Here is a 16,692-nt window from a genome sequence, read left to right on the forward strand (position 1 = left end):
AAGCCTTTACACAGCACAAAATTTTTGTATTAAAAGAATTTATGAACATTATTTTCACAAAATATAAATAGGATAAAACGAGATTAATTGGAAAAAAATAGAGCTGAGCAAGCTATGGCTCCTCACTATCATATGTTGCAACAATCGTATCGTATCTATCTATCTATCTATATAGATGTTTGTGTGTTTGTATGTTTCGCAAAAACTTTCGAAACGGGTCACAGATTTTCACGAGATTGGTATCATTTTAAAGTTCCAACCTTTGCCCGACATATCGAAAAATTGGCCAAAAACAATTTCTTCACCCTAAAATCATTAGTTTTCTACAGAGAGGGGTCAGCAAAAACCGTCCTCTCACGACAAGTTCGCTTCTACGCATGCGTCATACGACGTCGGAACATGATTTACTTTAAATATTTGAAAAACCGACAATTTTGTCAACGTCATCTTAGCTCAGTTGCTTAGAGCGCGGGATCATTATCTAAAGGTTTTGTGTTCGAATCGTGGCGTAAAGTGTCTTTTTTTTTCGATTTTTTTAAATTTTAATAATATTGAAACAGGGTTATTTAAGCCATATTTTTTTTTTGTTTTTATTTTTCAGATATTTTTAAAGTTTTAACGTTTGTTTTTCTGTTTTCTTTTTCCATCACATTCTCTAATGTTAAACCAAAATCATTACTTAAATTCAGCTTTCCTGATTCAGATTACCCAACATCATTTTCAGACATTTTTTTTTTTTTATGTTTATTAATTTTTAAATTCATTGGACGACTGTTCTCATTTTGAGCATCTTTTTCACAATGTTTCAGTTAATATAACCTCCAACCTTCTTCAAGTGTATCTTGTCGAACTCTGGAATTTTTCAACAAAACTCTGGAATTTGGACGGAATTTCAAACAGAACCCTTTATTTACTTCACAGAGGTAGCATGCTCTCATCCTGTCAGTCATGACTGGATAGAGGTCTCAAGTAATTCAATTTTATTTTTCAATCACCTTCAGGAGAAGGTCACTTTTAGAATTGATTTTTCCAAGCATTCTAACCACTGTGCCACAGGTTCTTGCTGGCTGATGGAACGAGAGCATACTACCTCCATGAAGGGTAGTGTTCAAAATTTCATCCAAATTTTGAGTTCAGCAGAAACATTCCAGAGTTTGACAAGATACACCTAAAAAAGGTCAGAAGTTACATTGATCAAACTGTTGCGAAAATAACACTCGAGATGAGAACTGTACTGGATGAATCTAAATACAATATTTTTTTTCCGGGTTTCCGGAAGGGGGGGGGGGTTTAGTTTTCTACTTATTCTTATCCAAGGGTCAAGCACACACTCCCCGCCATTTATGAAGTTTGGTTAGTGACCCTATGTAAGTACCATACATGCTCTTCCACGTTAGCGGTTTTCTAATGTTTTCACTTTTCAAAACTATCTTTTTACATGGAATTGGAGAGAAATAGCTCACATGAGAGACTAGTATTCTCTTAATTTGTTCCTTATCTTATTAAGGATAAACGGATAGACACAGCGAACAGATCTAAGAGGGGAGGGGACATTTCACTCTACAATTATCAAAGTTTTCCTTTCAGTTATTACAGCATTAATTATTGCCAATCCGTCCCATGCCCAGTCCATAGCCAAACTCAATTGAAACTTTCATTCACTTGTTAACCTCAATATCCATGCCATGTCGGCTGATCTGCATTTTTTTTCTACTTGAACCTATTGAATTGCATACTTTACTTTCAGTTCTCTTCCTGTTATTTTTTGTGGGAATTGATTTATTTCTCAAACTTAGTGTCACTCCGACCTGTACATAGTTCAACCCTTGTCAAGATCAACACTAGTTAATGTTAATTTCTATCTGACATGGGGCTATCCATTATGTAATAATTTTAGTCAACTAAATTTTGCGCATTAAATCTTAGATTTAATTAGTAGTTTTCAAACTATTTTCACTAAAACTATCAGCTCCAGCACAAAATGTCATGATACAATTGGTCTGTAGATTGTTTTATGTATTTTCCCTGATAGGTATTAATATTCTGGGTGAGAATAGATCTGTAGTAGTGATAAACAATAAGTAGGGCTAGGACAACAGCATATTCTTTTCATTGTTTTGACTCTTGAGTGTATCTGTTCATATCTTATGTTTTCATATAGATTGATGTGGTTCTCGGTTGATTAACCATGTCAGATATATACTCAAGAGTCAAAATAATGAAAAGAATATTCTGTTGTCATAGCCCTACTAATAAGCTATTTCACACTCTGAAGTTATCAAATTGGATGTAGTTTGTGTTATGGAAGAACTTTAGTTGATAGGGTTTGGATAATAAAAATAAGGTAGATGGACCTTTGGGTAATGTATGAAGTAGAGGTGAACAGCGAAGCAGTTTCATGCCAGGTATAGGACAATTCTATTTTAACTCGTAGATGGGATCCTAACAGGTAAAAGTGAATCTGGGAATAATGCTAAGGGATAACTCCATATTTTTATAAGATACGGCATAATCACATTAACACACCAATTTTAACATTGAGTCTGGTCAGTACCAGATGGATGACCATCTCAGAATACCAGGCGCTGTATGTAGAAGGATGCAGACACCTCTCTGCAAGAACTGCAAAAACGTCCTCTCCCCTGAACAGGATGTACATGTGATTGGAGATAGCTTGCAAATTTGATATTCCTTAGACACTTCCTTTTTCAGGGAAACACCAGTTCAACTCGCTTGGGGGTTAATGCTGCGGGACCAACTCTACATATACTGAAGCTCATAAATCGAGAGCTAGTCACCAAATATACTTTAAGGTCATACTCTGAACTGATAGGCACCCCAGAAAGAGAAAAAAAAAAAAAAGCAATAGAAAGTATACAAGATGAGGAAGTGCGTTAGACGTGAAAGAAAAAAAATAGTTTGTTCACCATAGAAAACTGAAAAATGTTTTTTAATACGCAATCAACATAAGTTAAAAATATTCTTTTTCCTAATTAGATTTTAGAAGTAAAACAAATTAATACTTACGCCTTTTTTATTTCTGCATCACTTGCATTGTTGTTTACACCAAGTACTTGGTAATAGTCAACTGTCATTTTGCCAGTTGAAGTCACGTCGACTGATTAACTGACCTAGAGAGAGACAAAGAAAAGACAAACAAGTTTTAATTCCAATTTATACTCTTACACATACTACCATAATACATACTATCAGCTGTCTGTTTTGTATATTAAGTCACACCCAATTGTTTTTTTCTTCTTCAGACAGAAAAAAAAAAAAAAAAAAAAAAAAAAAAAAGGGAGGGTTGAAAATGGGAGGGAGGATAAAGAGCAAATTATGTGTTGATGCAGAAAAAAAGGTTAAGAAAAGAATGTTATATCAAATGGCTGATTTTCTCAGCCAAACTTCTTGATTTGAAAAATCTTCTCACCTTTATTATATTCACCTGATCAGATTAAACAAGGTCAGGGGTTAAGTTGAAAAGCCAGTGCACCAGGGTTAGCATACTCTGGCCTGCAAAAATGCCCGAGCAGTCTAATCAGCATTCCCTGGTAGAAATGCTAGTGATTAGCGATAAACCCCTTCCCAAAAAGGTAAAGCTTGGGAGTGTGGAATTCCGAAAACTCAACAGGATCGTACCTTAGCTGGACAGTAAGATAGTCACTATTGGACTGACAAGGACATATTAACCAATTAAAAGTAAAAAAGGATAAAATTAAAACCTATTATATTTAATCAAATGGAATTTCCATTGCTAATTAAATCTAGCTAAATACCAGCTGGGAAGAGGGTGGTATCATTAAAGTGACAGCTTGATAAGTATCAAATTACAGCCTCAAATAGTGTTCTCTTGCTTCTAAGTTAGTACAAACATCATCACCTATTACTCCCTATTTTAACTCATGCACTTTCCCAGATACAAAATGTATCCAGGGTCATGGAGTATGTCACTCAACCTCTTGACCTTTAAAAAAAAAAAAAAAAAAAATCTCATTCTTTTTATATATATATATATATATATATATGTGTGTGTGTGGGTGAAATTGTATATACACATTTCCTTACCAAACTACAGTCAGTCTACAGACTCGAGATTTGACATAAAGGGTCTTGAGATTTAAGAAAATCTTTAATCGTTTTCGGCCAGAAATTTGCTTGTCGAGGAGGTCAAAGTTCAACGACTTGACATTTGAAAACTTTAAACTCCATCAATTTTGAGTCTAAACACTTGAAATTTTAGATGTAGGTTACTTTTTAATTTGATTTGAGCCCAAAACAAATGTTAAGCGGTCAAAATTGGGGTCAAAGTTAAAAGGTCAAACGAATTACTCAGCCATTTTTTTTGTCTAAACATTTGAAATTTTACATAAAGGGTATTCAGACATGCAGCAAGCTTTTTAATCAAGTTTTTGGGCGAAAATTTGGCTGCCAAGAAGACAGAGTCAAGAGTTGACTTTTGCAGACTATCAAACTCCACCAATTTTGGGTCTAAACACTTGAAATTTTAGATGTAGGTTATCTGAACACGAGTCAAACTTTTTACATATTTATTCAATCTAAATTCAAAGCTGGTGAAGCTTCTGAATTCAACTATTTTATGAACAAAATCTAAAAGAATCCTATAAAAAATTGTTTACTTATAAATACTGACAAGGAAGTTAATTTCAATAAGAAACTTTGAAGTTAATAAAAAAAAAAAAAAATTAACTCCTTTTTATAAAAGGATATTAATTGTAATAAACATGGCTTTATTCTTGGCAAATCAATATTATCTCATTTTAGAGTGATATGAGAATTTGAGAATAGTGTGAATTTGGATTTTAGCAAGGAATAGTATCTCATGGTTTATTGGTGAAAATGAAAAATGGTGGTATTTTTCAAGACGGTCTAAGAGTTTATAATACGACTATTAAGGTGAAAGAACCATAAGTGCTCCTGAGGATTCAGTATTTGGATTTTTGTTTTTGATATACATAAAGGATTTGCCTAATAATGTAAATTTAGTAATGTTAGATTATCAAAGGAACTAAGCTTTAACCCCTTAAAAACAGGCAAAAAGTTATAGCCCATTGACTTAGAATGAGTGCTTTATGCTAAAATTAATGGTTGAATATGGTTACATTTTGCAATAAATACAAATCTCCATTAATCCTTAACTGTGCATCAAACCTACCGTATTTAGTTTGTTGCACCTCATCATAAAAGTCTATACAAAATTTCAGCCAGATCAGTCCAGTAGTTTATAAGAGAAAGTGGAATGGGACAAACTAAAAACTATAGATGAACATGGATCTAACTAACGTTTCCTACTAGCAAGATATTTTGAAATTAAAATCTGAAGTATTACATACTGAAATCAAGAATATTAATGTTATATTAAACAGAAGAAAAGTAAATGAATATAATTTGGGAGTTGGTTTTGATAAATAAAAATCTTACAATGATATTGTGTATTGTATGAAGGGCAATATGATTCGACAAGAAATACTCAATGGAGCCAAACGTTTTAACAAAAACTTAAAACCTAATATAGAGTATTATGCTTAGTGTTGGAGTTCAGTATCTAGACATGGTAATTAGAGGAAATACAAAGAAAGATAAACCTATTAAAAAAAAAAAAAATTAATATAATTTGCTTAAAGCATTGTCTAGTGTGTATATATAAAAGTAATTTCTAATACAATACCCAGGTGTAACAGACAAATTGAAGCAAATTAAAACATACCTGGAATAAGCAATACAGATTCACCTATATTAAAATATGTATTTTTTATATATACTGGATTGTGTTTTTACTTGTGTCAGTATAGCCAGATGAAAGTGCAGTGTTGCATTATATTTCTAGAAAATTTTCCATCTTTGATATATGTTTAAGTTCAAGCATGCATACAGGGCATGTTTGAACTAAAGTTGAATACATTTGGTTGGTTGTTTTTGTTTTACAGCATATCAACCCTTTTCAGGTTATTTAATGCCGAATCCAAAGATTCGGAAGAAAATTTTTTAATAGAATATATTTGTTGTTTTCAAGTCGGTTTATATTTAACCCATGGTTGGGACCCTAACAGGTACTACCACTCAAGGTCAGAGTGGACCTGGGAGCAATAGCAATTAAAGGGAATCTCCACACTCCCCAAAGCCCGCAAGTTGGGGCCTCACCACTGGATATAGTTTAAGGTCATATCCAGGACCTGAACACATTTGAGGGAGAAATTTTCCGAAATATTATATATTGAACTTACATCTGACCATGCTAATACAAGAACACAATGCAAAAAAAAAAAAAAAAAAAATACTGTATTAATAAAGTTGAATTAGCATAGTTATTCCACTGATGTATCTAAATTTGTTTCGATTTGTGTCTATCCATTACACCCCTGTTGTATTGCCTTTCCGTAAATTACTTTTATAAAAAAAAAAAAATAAATAAAAGGGTACTAATGCATCAAAGTTACTGCATTGAAGGCCATGTTTCATGAGTGTTTCCTGGTAGACTGTGTAAACAACTGGGATATGCTGTAACATTTAGCCAATGAAATTTAAGCAAGCAGGCAAGAAAAAAAAAATTCAATTAATTTGACAGCTTTATAAAAACATTAGCCATAAATTTATCGCAACTAGGACAAAAATTACAATTGATGGAAATGGTAGAGTTTTGGCAAAAAGAAAAGCTTATTAGCAAAAGTAGAAGTCGTGGATCTACGAGCATCCCTGCACCTTGAAAAAAAAATTAGAAAAACTATGCATGGCGGTAACAAAATTTCAAATGCAGGACAAAAACAAAAAAAATTTTCATCTCCCAAACAATTTCTGATCTTTTGTCTCATTTTTAATAGTAACATTCAAAGAGAAATAAGTCATAAAAATGGCAAAAAAGTCTGACATTTTCTGTTATATCTTTTTATTTTTTTTTTTATTTTGCCGTATCAGCGTTAACAAAAAAAAAAAAAAAAAAAAAAAAAAAAATCTTTAATAAATATTTATTCTGGAAAATTAGGTTGATTAGTTTTTCATTTTCTTAAGAGGTTAGTAAAATTATCCATTAAAAAAATGTGCCTTTTTCCTTTTTATTAAAACATGTTTTTGTTTTGTTTTTTCTTGTCTTATTTAATAAGCATTTCAGCATATCCCTGAGCTTTACATTATCGTCCGGAAAACACCTGTGAAACTTCAGCTCCAGCGCAGTAATCATATAATTATCAAGATCAACTACTTTACTTGATGGGCTCAAAAATTGTCAAAACCGAATTTATTGTTGCAATGATAGTTACTTCCCTGGCCTGCACTGTTTCATGAACAAGGTCACACGAGATAGCTAACCAATTACGAGTTCATAGTAAAACAATCCTGTAATAGAAGCCGTTTTAACCTTTAAAAGTTAAAATAAAAAAAAAATTTTTAATTCATTTTTAACAATGCGCAAGAGTGTAAAACTTTAGAATGTGGTTAAGACTAAATAAATATTCACGTTCTCGCACATTCCATGGTACGAAAATAGAATGAAAGAAAAAACAGTAATTACAAATTGGTTATTGTTAAAAAGGGAAATATTTTCAATTGTGCAATGTTTTTAACATAAATCAAATTTTTATTTATTTGCAGACTTATCCTCATCTTCATAGTTGTTTCACGATATTTCGGCCAACTATTCCTTTGGCCTTCGTCAAGTGGTTAACCATGACGAGATAGGAATGCGGAGTCTTAACTGTATCCTCAGTAATTACTACCTTCCATAGTTGTCTCATGTTTGTGACTAATCCTTGGGCCGACTTTAGGTAGGATTTAAACTGCTATCTTCAGGCAATGCTCACCTGTGACCGTAGAGCCAAAGTCTTTATCCACTGCGCTATAGGCTCTGAAAGGTAATCAACATTGGATTTTTGGTCTCAGAAATCCAATTTTTTTTTATTTCATCTGGTCTTCCATCATCGGTTCTGTATTGAATGGTATATTATTTTATTATTGGAATGCTTTGAGATAATTGTATATTTATTTATTTGCAAATCGAAACACCTTTGAAGAACAAAAAAAAAAAAAAAAAAAAAAAAAAGACAAATTGCTCCTCTCAAAGGATTCCAATAATAAAATTGGATCAATCGAGTCTAGTATTTAAAAAAAAAACTCTTATTCATTCCAAACAAGGCATATGATCTCGACATGAGTTACTATTTGGAACCATGTCTACATATGTAGGGAGTTGAGCAGCAAGATGCCTGTTCACACTACATTTAAATTTCTGCATGTTAGTACAACCAGGAAAGCAGGAGCCAGGGAGGTAATTCCAAAGTTTAGTAGTAGCAGTTTGTGGGAATTTTTTTTTTTTTTTTTTCACTTTTGTAGGTTTATAACATTTGATTTATTGTAGAGGAATAAATGTACCTTCCTTTTATATATATCTTTACTCCTATAATTTTTTTGTGTTGTGGAATAGCCTTCATCTGCAAAAGATCTAGCTAATTTGAATATTCTTTTAAAATTTCATTTTAATTCCCTATTAGTTTTTTCGGTTTTCTTATGGGATGATCATCTTTAGTTAACTATTATGTGTAATTATATTCATGCAGATATTCTACATGATTTATACTTGCATAATATTTACATAAAAAGGTTATAGTAAACACAAACCTCTCTATGTAGGTTTATGTATGCATATATATATGTTTAAAAATTTTGTCTATCAAACTCCTGTCAGTTTTTGGTCTACAGACATGAAACTTAATATATAGGGTATCTGAACCCATGCAAAGCTTAATTTTGGGTCTTAGCTGGAGAAAATTGGTGCATAAGTGAAAATTTAAAAAAATGGAATTTGTAGGTTATGGTCGAACAACCGCATTACAAATATGCATGCATAAAGTAATGGCTATTGGTTCATGTTTAAATTTTTAGCCTCATAGCAAGCATGTCTTCATATTTCAATCATTAATGTTAAAGAGAAAAGTAAATAAACGTTTTGGTTTTGATTCTCAGTGGTGGAGCATTAGTCTTTTTTTTTCTTTTTTTTTTTTAAATATATATTGGGTCCAATATAATACAAAATATGCATTATAACAGGGTTCTATAGACAAACTTATCTTCAGTTGACCTTTGACAACTAGATATTTTCGAATAGAAAAGTTACTAGCCAAACTCACATGATTTTTAGAATATGACATCTTCGTTCTGTGACAAGTATGTATATCATCAAGATTTTTTTTTTTTTTTAAATGTGCAATTCTAAATATACAAATTTTATGTTGATACTCAAAGGTATAAACTTTCTAATTTCTTCAAATATTTTTTTAACCAGCCTTCGTTTAAAAAAAAAAAAAGTATATTGTTCTATTAAAAAAAAAACAAAAAAAAAAAACACTCGCAATGTAGAACCCTGAATAATCAAAAGATCATATTTAAGCTTATTTTATGACCAGGCAATGCCAGGCGGCCTGCTAGTATATATATAAAATAGCAAATCTTAAAAAAAGAATATTTATGACAACAGTGCAACCAAGGTAAGAAATTGATATGTTGCAATCTATTTCAATGGAACAGACAGCATTCAGTTAAAGATTGGCTGCAATAACATTAAAAAAGGTAAAAGCACAAAGATTAAAATCAGTCTTTGTAAATTGGTTTTGGTTTTAGTGACCATCATTTGAAAACCATGTTTTATAAAACTGGTAATCACTAAGAAGAATAAGGTGGTTTAATGGAGACTTAAAATTATGACCATTATTGGGCAACGACATGCACTCAACTTGACAACAATCTCCAACTCCAGCGCCGTTTCTACAGTCTTCTTTCATCTCGTCTGGCCATGTAGTTTCTCACACTGATTGCCAAGGAGGCAAACACGGATCCCAAGCATAAGAAAAATAAACGACGCAAGAGAAAACACAGAAAAACTGACACTTTCCGTAAATTACAGTTGGACTCTGGGTGTGTATGTGACACCATCATAGGAAACGGCCCTCGAAGCTCTAGCATCTACATCTTAGTAGTTTGTTAACGCCATGTTCGTCAGTCGGTTGATCAATTCATGTCCCAGTCTGCTCCAGGCCACAACCTGCGTTCAGCTATCCCAAACTGTTGTAAAACTCGCTGTCCACTCCTAAAACGGTCTGTAAACCACCTCAAATATATTGTCAAATCCTTTGTCCCAATCTCTGCCACACCTTGATTAACAATCCTATTTCAGCTGCCTTTGTGTGCCTTGGTAAAACACCCCCCCCACTCCATTGTCTTACTAATCTTATTTCCTATAGATTTGTTCTGTCCAAGTTATTTTCTTTTTAGTTTTTCCTTTTTTAGTTTCAACATTGGGGGTGGGGTCAATAGTATCACATTTTAACTAGGATGAACATCTTTTATTCCTCTTGATCTGAAAGAATGTCAAATTAAATTTTATAAATTATTAACCAATTTATTTTGTTTTTGCCAATAGAAGAATATTTTCTGGACAAGATACCATATCAGATTAAAAACAGCATAGAACACTAAATTAGATGGAATTCAGAAATGGTGAAAAACAAAATGAAGGCAGCACTCTTGGACACCATCTCATGAAATATTTAACAAAATTTAAGGTGTATAGTAATATTGTATTCAGTGCAAATGTTAGTTCCAACTAAAACGTTTTAACAGTAACAAATAATAAAATGCAACTTAGTTTTGTGTTCTTTTCTTTAAACCTTTGTACACCAATTCCTTTGTTAAAAAAAAAAATTTTTTAAAGCCATTTGTGCTGCATGTGAGATGACGCCACAAAAAATAGTGAAGAAATGAATGCGAGAAGTGTGAAGGGCCAACATTGCCTTCACATTTTCGCAGAGTTTCAGAAAAATCTAATGGATGGAGCAAAAGTTATGGGGTAAAAAGTAATCTTTTTGTAATTTTGGAGCATTTGTGACCCCTTTTGAGCTGTGGGAATGCCAAATCCCAGTGAAAACCGACAAATGATGCAGTTTCATGCCTTAAGACATTATATTTGAATTTAGCACCATGGAAAACCACTATATAGGTATACATAAAGTTTTTGAGTAATATGAAAAAAGACCCCCAAAAAGGCATGTTTTTTTTAGTCCTACAAGTCTCAGAGGGTCACCCATACTGAATTTATATTAAAAACAATAGCCTCCACATTTTGGCCAAGTTTCAGAAAAATCTAATGGAAAAAAAAAAGTTTCATTTTTGGCCACTTTAGGGCATTTTTGACCTCTTGAGCCCCTGGGTACGCCTAATCCCAGTGTAAATGGATGACTGTGCAGTTTCAGGCCTTAACACATGTATATTTGAGTTAACCGTGAAAAACTACTATATAGTCAGACATCTCAAGTTTTTGTTGAGATGAAAAAGAGCCACAAAAAGAAGCATTTTTAGCACTGAAAGTCCCTGTGGACACGAACCAGAATTTTGCCCAGGTCACCCATACTGGATTTTTACCACATTTTGGCCAAGTTTCAAAAAAAAATCTAATGGATGGATCAAAAGTTATGGGGGTAAATGTGCCATTTTTGGCCATTTTTGACTTTTTGAGCCCCTGGTGGCACAATGAGAATTTTTGTAAAAAAAAAAAAAAATTTTGTTGTGCACATCTATTTAAATTTAATGAAATACAAAGATTCAGGAAAAAATAATGGATGGTTATCTGGCAATAGTCGAGACTAACAAACGCCACTGAAAACATCGGTCCCTCTCCGATAAATGGGAGGGGGGGGGGGGAATTATATATATTATATATATATATATACACACACAAGTTGTTTATAACTAGATTTTAAGATTTTGGAGATGAAGGTTGATAATTTGTCTGAATTTTTATCTCAAATGTTTTTGTTGATGTAACTCCCAACTTTCAGGTGCATCTTTCTGAACTTCAAAATCAATAATGCTCCTATTCATTCCAACCAGATAGTGAATTAAGACATCTATAAATAACAGACCGAGGCTGTGGTAACAAATAAGTTAGTTTCAAATCCTTCAGTGGGAGGGGGGGGGCACACATCTGTACCCAAAGAAGTAATCTGATGGATATGTTTGTTTAGAAACAACCTACTTCAGAATAGGATCCGACACTAATCTGACACTATGAGAGCACCATTGTTTTCAGTACTGCTCAGTGTATGTACAAAATACTTTAGAAAAAAGTCACCATGACCCACATCAATAAAGCCATCAATGTGACAGATGTCTAGGTAAAACATTCATACTTGGCCTCATCAGGAGGATGTTTAAGCATTGCTTGCTGGATTATGTCAACTTCATCCATATATATATATATATATATATATATATATATATATATATATATATATATATATATATATGGATTATGTCAACTTCATCCATATATATATATATATATATATATATATGGATTATGTCAACTTCATCCATATATATATATATATATATATATATATATATATATATATATATATGGATTATGTCAACTTCATCCATATATATATATATATATATGGATTATGTCAACTTCATCCATATATATATATATATATATATATATATATATATATATATATATATGGATTATGTCAACTTCATCCATATATATATATATATATATATATATATATATATATATATATATATATATATTATTGTAACATGAAAAATGGAACTAAACTATTTCCTAGAATTGTTGATAACTCCAGGAGTTCACGTCATCCATACATCGAAAACCAACCATCACAGAATCTCAATTTTAACTCATGCCATCCATATAATGCAAAGAAAGGAATCATCCGCTGTCTACAACATAAAAGCAAATGCAATATTTAATAGCACCAATACACGTCAAGAGCAGATGGACAACTTAAGAGAAATAAGTTAAAGAGCATTAGAAATCCATAATACTTGGAGATATTGAAAAGTCAGATATGGCTAAAAAATTATCCATAGAATGGTAAGAGAGTAAGATATTTCAAAGTTCTGCAGATGTTGGGCGACAACGGCCTAAGTAAATCTAAGGAATTAATTATAAACAGATTAAAAAGAAAAACTGTTTTTTTTTTCTTTTTAAAAGGCAGCAAACTAAACTGACAACTACTTTTTTAATTTTCATTAACGACTAGCGGGGGGTACCTGGCGTTGCCCGTGTGCTTGTAGGTGTGTGTGTTTTTGGGTAAATGAAAAGAAAAATCGTTGATTGTTTAAAAAAAAACAAAAAAAAAAAAAACAAAGCCTTGACGCGCAGTTGGAAAATAGTAAAGTGTGAAAAAAAAACGTGCGACCTGGCAGGTGCCCGTTCGTAACGAGTTACTGACGTAAACTTTGAGTGCGGGACCGTGTTTTATTTACCACGAGCCTGTTGGCTTCTTTTTTTTTTTATACGAAAAAGCTTAACGCACATGCGGCGATCGTAAGCAATAGCTATTCAGCAGTTTTCTGCGGGACAGTTTTTAATGAGGTCAATAACCCGATTTGTTTGTTTTTACCTAACTGTGGGGAAAACCAGCTCCCTGCTTATTAGAGGAATAAGTTGAAAATGAAAGCAACCATCTGATATGATGAAGCCGACATTGACCAAACGTTACATCGCTTTCTAGAGACCACTGGCCGTGTGCCAGTGATTCAAATCGAATTTTGCTTTTTTTCATACCGAAAAACGAATGTAACACATGCCGATCCGAAAATGTTGAATATTTAACATTTCAAAGTCTGGCAAATTAAATAGAGAGGCGACCACCGTTCTTAAGTTGTAGATATTATCATTTAGACGCGATATAAAAAGTTTTAAAAATGAGCGACGGCCTCGAGAATCCACCGGACAAAAGCCTTTTGATCACATACACAAAAAGCGAATATACACACATTTTTGCTTTTATATATATACTAGCACGGGGTACCTGGCATTGCCCGGGTGTTTGGAGGTGTGTGGTTTTGGGTAAATCAAAACTCTGAGGGGGGAGGGGGTAAAATAAAAAGAAAGTTTTGGTATATATATATATATTATTCCTTAATTGGAATTCATTTTTTTTTTTTTTTTTTTTTTTTAGATGAGCATTATATGTTAATTTTATTTTTATTTCGGACTATTAGTCTCATCTTTATTAGTTGTTGTTTTTGGATCTTTTTATTGGTTCACAAAAAAAAAAAAAAAAAAAAAAAAAAATGAATTCCAATTAAGGAATAATATATATATATATATATATATATATATATATATATATATACACACCAATCGGTACGGACCCGACTATGGAAAGATCAGATAATAAATAAACGTGGATTTATAAGATCAAAGAATCCAACCTTGATCGCCCTTCGGGGCCCGTGGCGCAGTTGAGACGTTGAATCTCTACGGTTCCAGATGAACATTGTCTGAAGATAGCAGTTTCAATCCCACCCAAAGCGTGCCAGAGGTAATTGGTCAAAAATGTGGTGAGACGACAACAACTACGGATGGCAGTGATGGTTGAGAATGCAGTTAGGAGATTCGAAGTTCCTATCCGTCGCGGTTACCACCTGACGAAGGCCAGAGGAAGTTGGCCGAAACGTTGTGAACCAATAAAAAGATCCAAAAACAACAACTAATAAAGATGAGACTAATAGTCCGAAATAAAAAAATAAAATTAAAGTTTTGGTAGGTGAGTATGAAGATCGAACCCGAACCCTTGAGGCGAAGTTGGAAATTAAAGTTTGAAAAAAAAAAAAAAAAAAAAAAGTGTGCGACTTTAACCATTGACCGACCCACTGCGAGATACTAATGGAAACACGTTTGAATTTAATTACTTAGATTTGGCAGGTGCACGTTTTAATGAAGGCAACTTTGACTGCGGGATAGTACTTCATTTACTGCGGAAAACTTTTTTTATTATTGTTTCAAGATGGTGGGGGGGGGGGGACCAGATCCCCTTGTCCAAATTGAATAGCAATTGTTTGATATAAGGAAAATATTTCCACATTGATCAAAGCTGATTGCTTTCGGACATTTCCGGCGATGGCCACCGGAAAAATACCGCCAGAATTAGTGTCGCTTTTATTATAGAAAAAAATCTAATCCACATGCGGCGAGCGACAAATGTATAAGCGGGGGACAAAAAAAAAAAAAGAGAAAACAGAAAAACGAACGTTACATGAAAAATGGCTTAAATAACACTGGTTCAATATTTAAATTTAAAAAAAAAAATCGAAAGACATCTCACACCACGATTCGAACCCAAAACGTTTAGATAACGAACCAACGCGCTAACCAACTGAGCTAACGCAACATACATGAAATTTAGTCAGTTCTTCAACTATTTAAAGTAAATCAGGTCATGACGTCATCTGACGCATGCGTAGAACTGGTCGTTGTCACGAGGGGACGGTTTTTGTAGTTTTGAGCAATACTATCCATAGATAGTCATCAGTTCTAAGTAACAGCTCAAGTGACATAAGGCTCAATCTTAAAAATAAAATTTGAAAAAATGTTGGCGATTACATCATACATCAGTGGAAAGGCAACAACATCCAAGATAAGTTATCGGAATAAAAATTTTACTAAAATAAATAGAAAAAAATCAATTAAAGTTGATAGAAAAACAAACTATATAATAAACATGAACTAATGGATTTAGAGTGTGCATGTGTATCCGCTTGCGTGCGTGCATACGTTTGTGTATGTATGCACGTGTGCGCATATGTATGTATATGTGTGTGCGCATGTGTGCATTTATGTGTGTGTGCATGCATGTATGTGTGTGTGTGCACGTGCATGTGCGCATGTATGTATGTGTGTGTGTGTGTGTGTGTGTATGTGCGCATGCATGTATGTACGTGTGTGTGTGTGCATGTATGTATGTGTGTGTGCGCGCGCACATGTATGTGTGTGTGCATGTATGTATGTGTATGCGTGTACGTGTATGTGTGTGCATGTGTGTGCGCGCATGTATGTGTGTGTGCGCATGTATGTATGTGTGTGTGCGCATGTATGTATGTGTGTGCGCATGTATGTATGTGTGTGCGCATGTATGCATGTGTGTGTGCATGTATGCATGTGTGTGCGCATGTATGCATGTGTGTGCGCATGTGTGTGTGTGTGCATGTATGTATGTGTGCGTGTGCGCATGTATGTATGTGCGTCTGCGCATGTATGTATGTGCGTGTGCGCATGTATGTATGTGTGTGTGTGTGCATGTATGTATGTGTGTGTGTGCATGTATGTATGTGTGTGTGTGCATGTATGTATGTGTGTGTGTGTGTGTGTGCATGTATGTATGTGTGTGTGTGTGTGTGTGCATGTATGTATGTGTATGTGTGTGTGCATGTCACAATGATTTTTTTGTAATACGAGAAAAATACTGATGTGGGAAGAGGAGTAACAATAACAATTGCCTTAACTGCCCACTCCTACATAAATTTGGAGGCAATAAATTTAGTTTTGACTTCCTGGTAAATATAACATCCTTGAGTAGTGCATAATTTATACAAGAGTGTATTTTAGATGAAGATATGCACCCAAATAAAAAATAAAAGACTCCAACTAAGTTGAATATGAGAGCAAAGAGAATAGTAAGCAAGACTTAATATTTACGGTTATTACAAACATACGCAAGAATTTGGAAGCTACTATCAACTATTTTGGGAAACAACCAAGTCTTTAATAAGCATGTCAAAAGTCTTAATAGATGCAAGTGAGGGCAATTCCACTATAGCAGCATTGGATAGGTGGTAGAACAGCAAGTTGTATGCTAAACTTTTTTATTTGCA

The 16,692-nt window shown here is 33.3% G+C and overlaps 1 protein-coding gene across 28 annotated transcripts in view; it reads right to left on the reverse strand.

Moving 5' to 3' along the window:
- LOC145263743 (dnaJ homolog subfamily B member 6-like) overlaps positions 1 to 16,692 on the reverse strand; it is a 115,815-nt gene that overhangs the window by 63,833 nt on the left and 35,290 nt on the right. For all 28 annotated transcript variants that reach the window (XM_080120751.1, XM_080120738.1, XM_080120742.1 and 25 more), the window contains one exon: positions 3,028 to 3,131. In XM_080120751.1, coding sequence (XP_079976877.1) covers positions 3,028 to 3,095 — 68 coding nt within the window. In that variant the 5' untranslated portion in view covers positions 3,096 to 3,131. The remainder of the gene's footprint in view (positions 1 to 3,027; positions 3,132 to 16,692) is intronic.

The sequence above is a fragment of the Euprymna scolopes genome, chromosome 39, assembly GCF_053919585.1.
Source record: "Euprymna scolopes isolate OS-2025 chromosome 39, ASM5391958v1, whole genome shotgun sequence".
In the NCBI taxonomy this organism is placed as follows: domain Eukaryota; kingdom Metazoa; phylum Mollusca; class Cephalopoda; order Sepiida; family Sepiolidae; genus Euprymna; species Euprymna scolopes.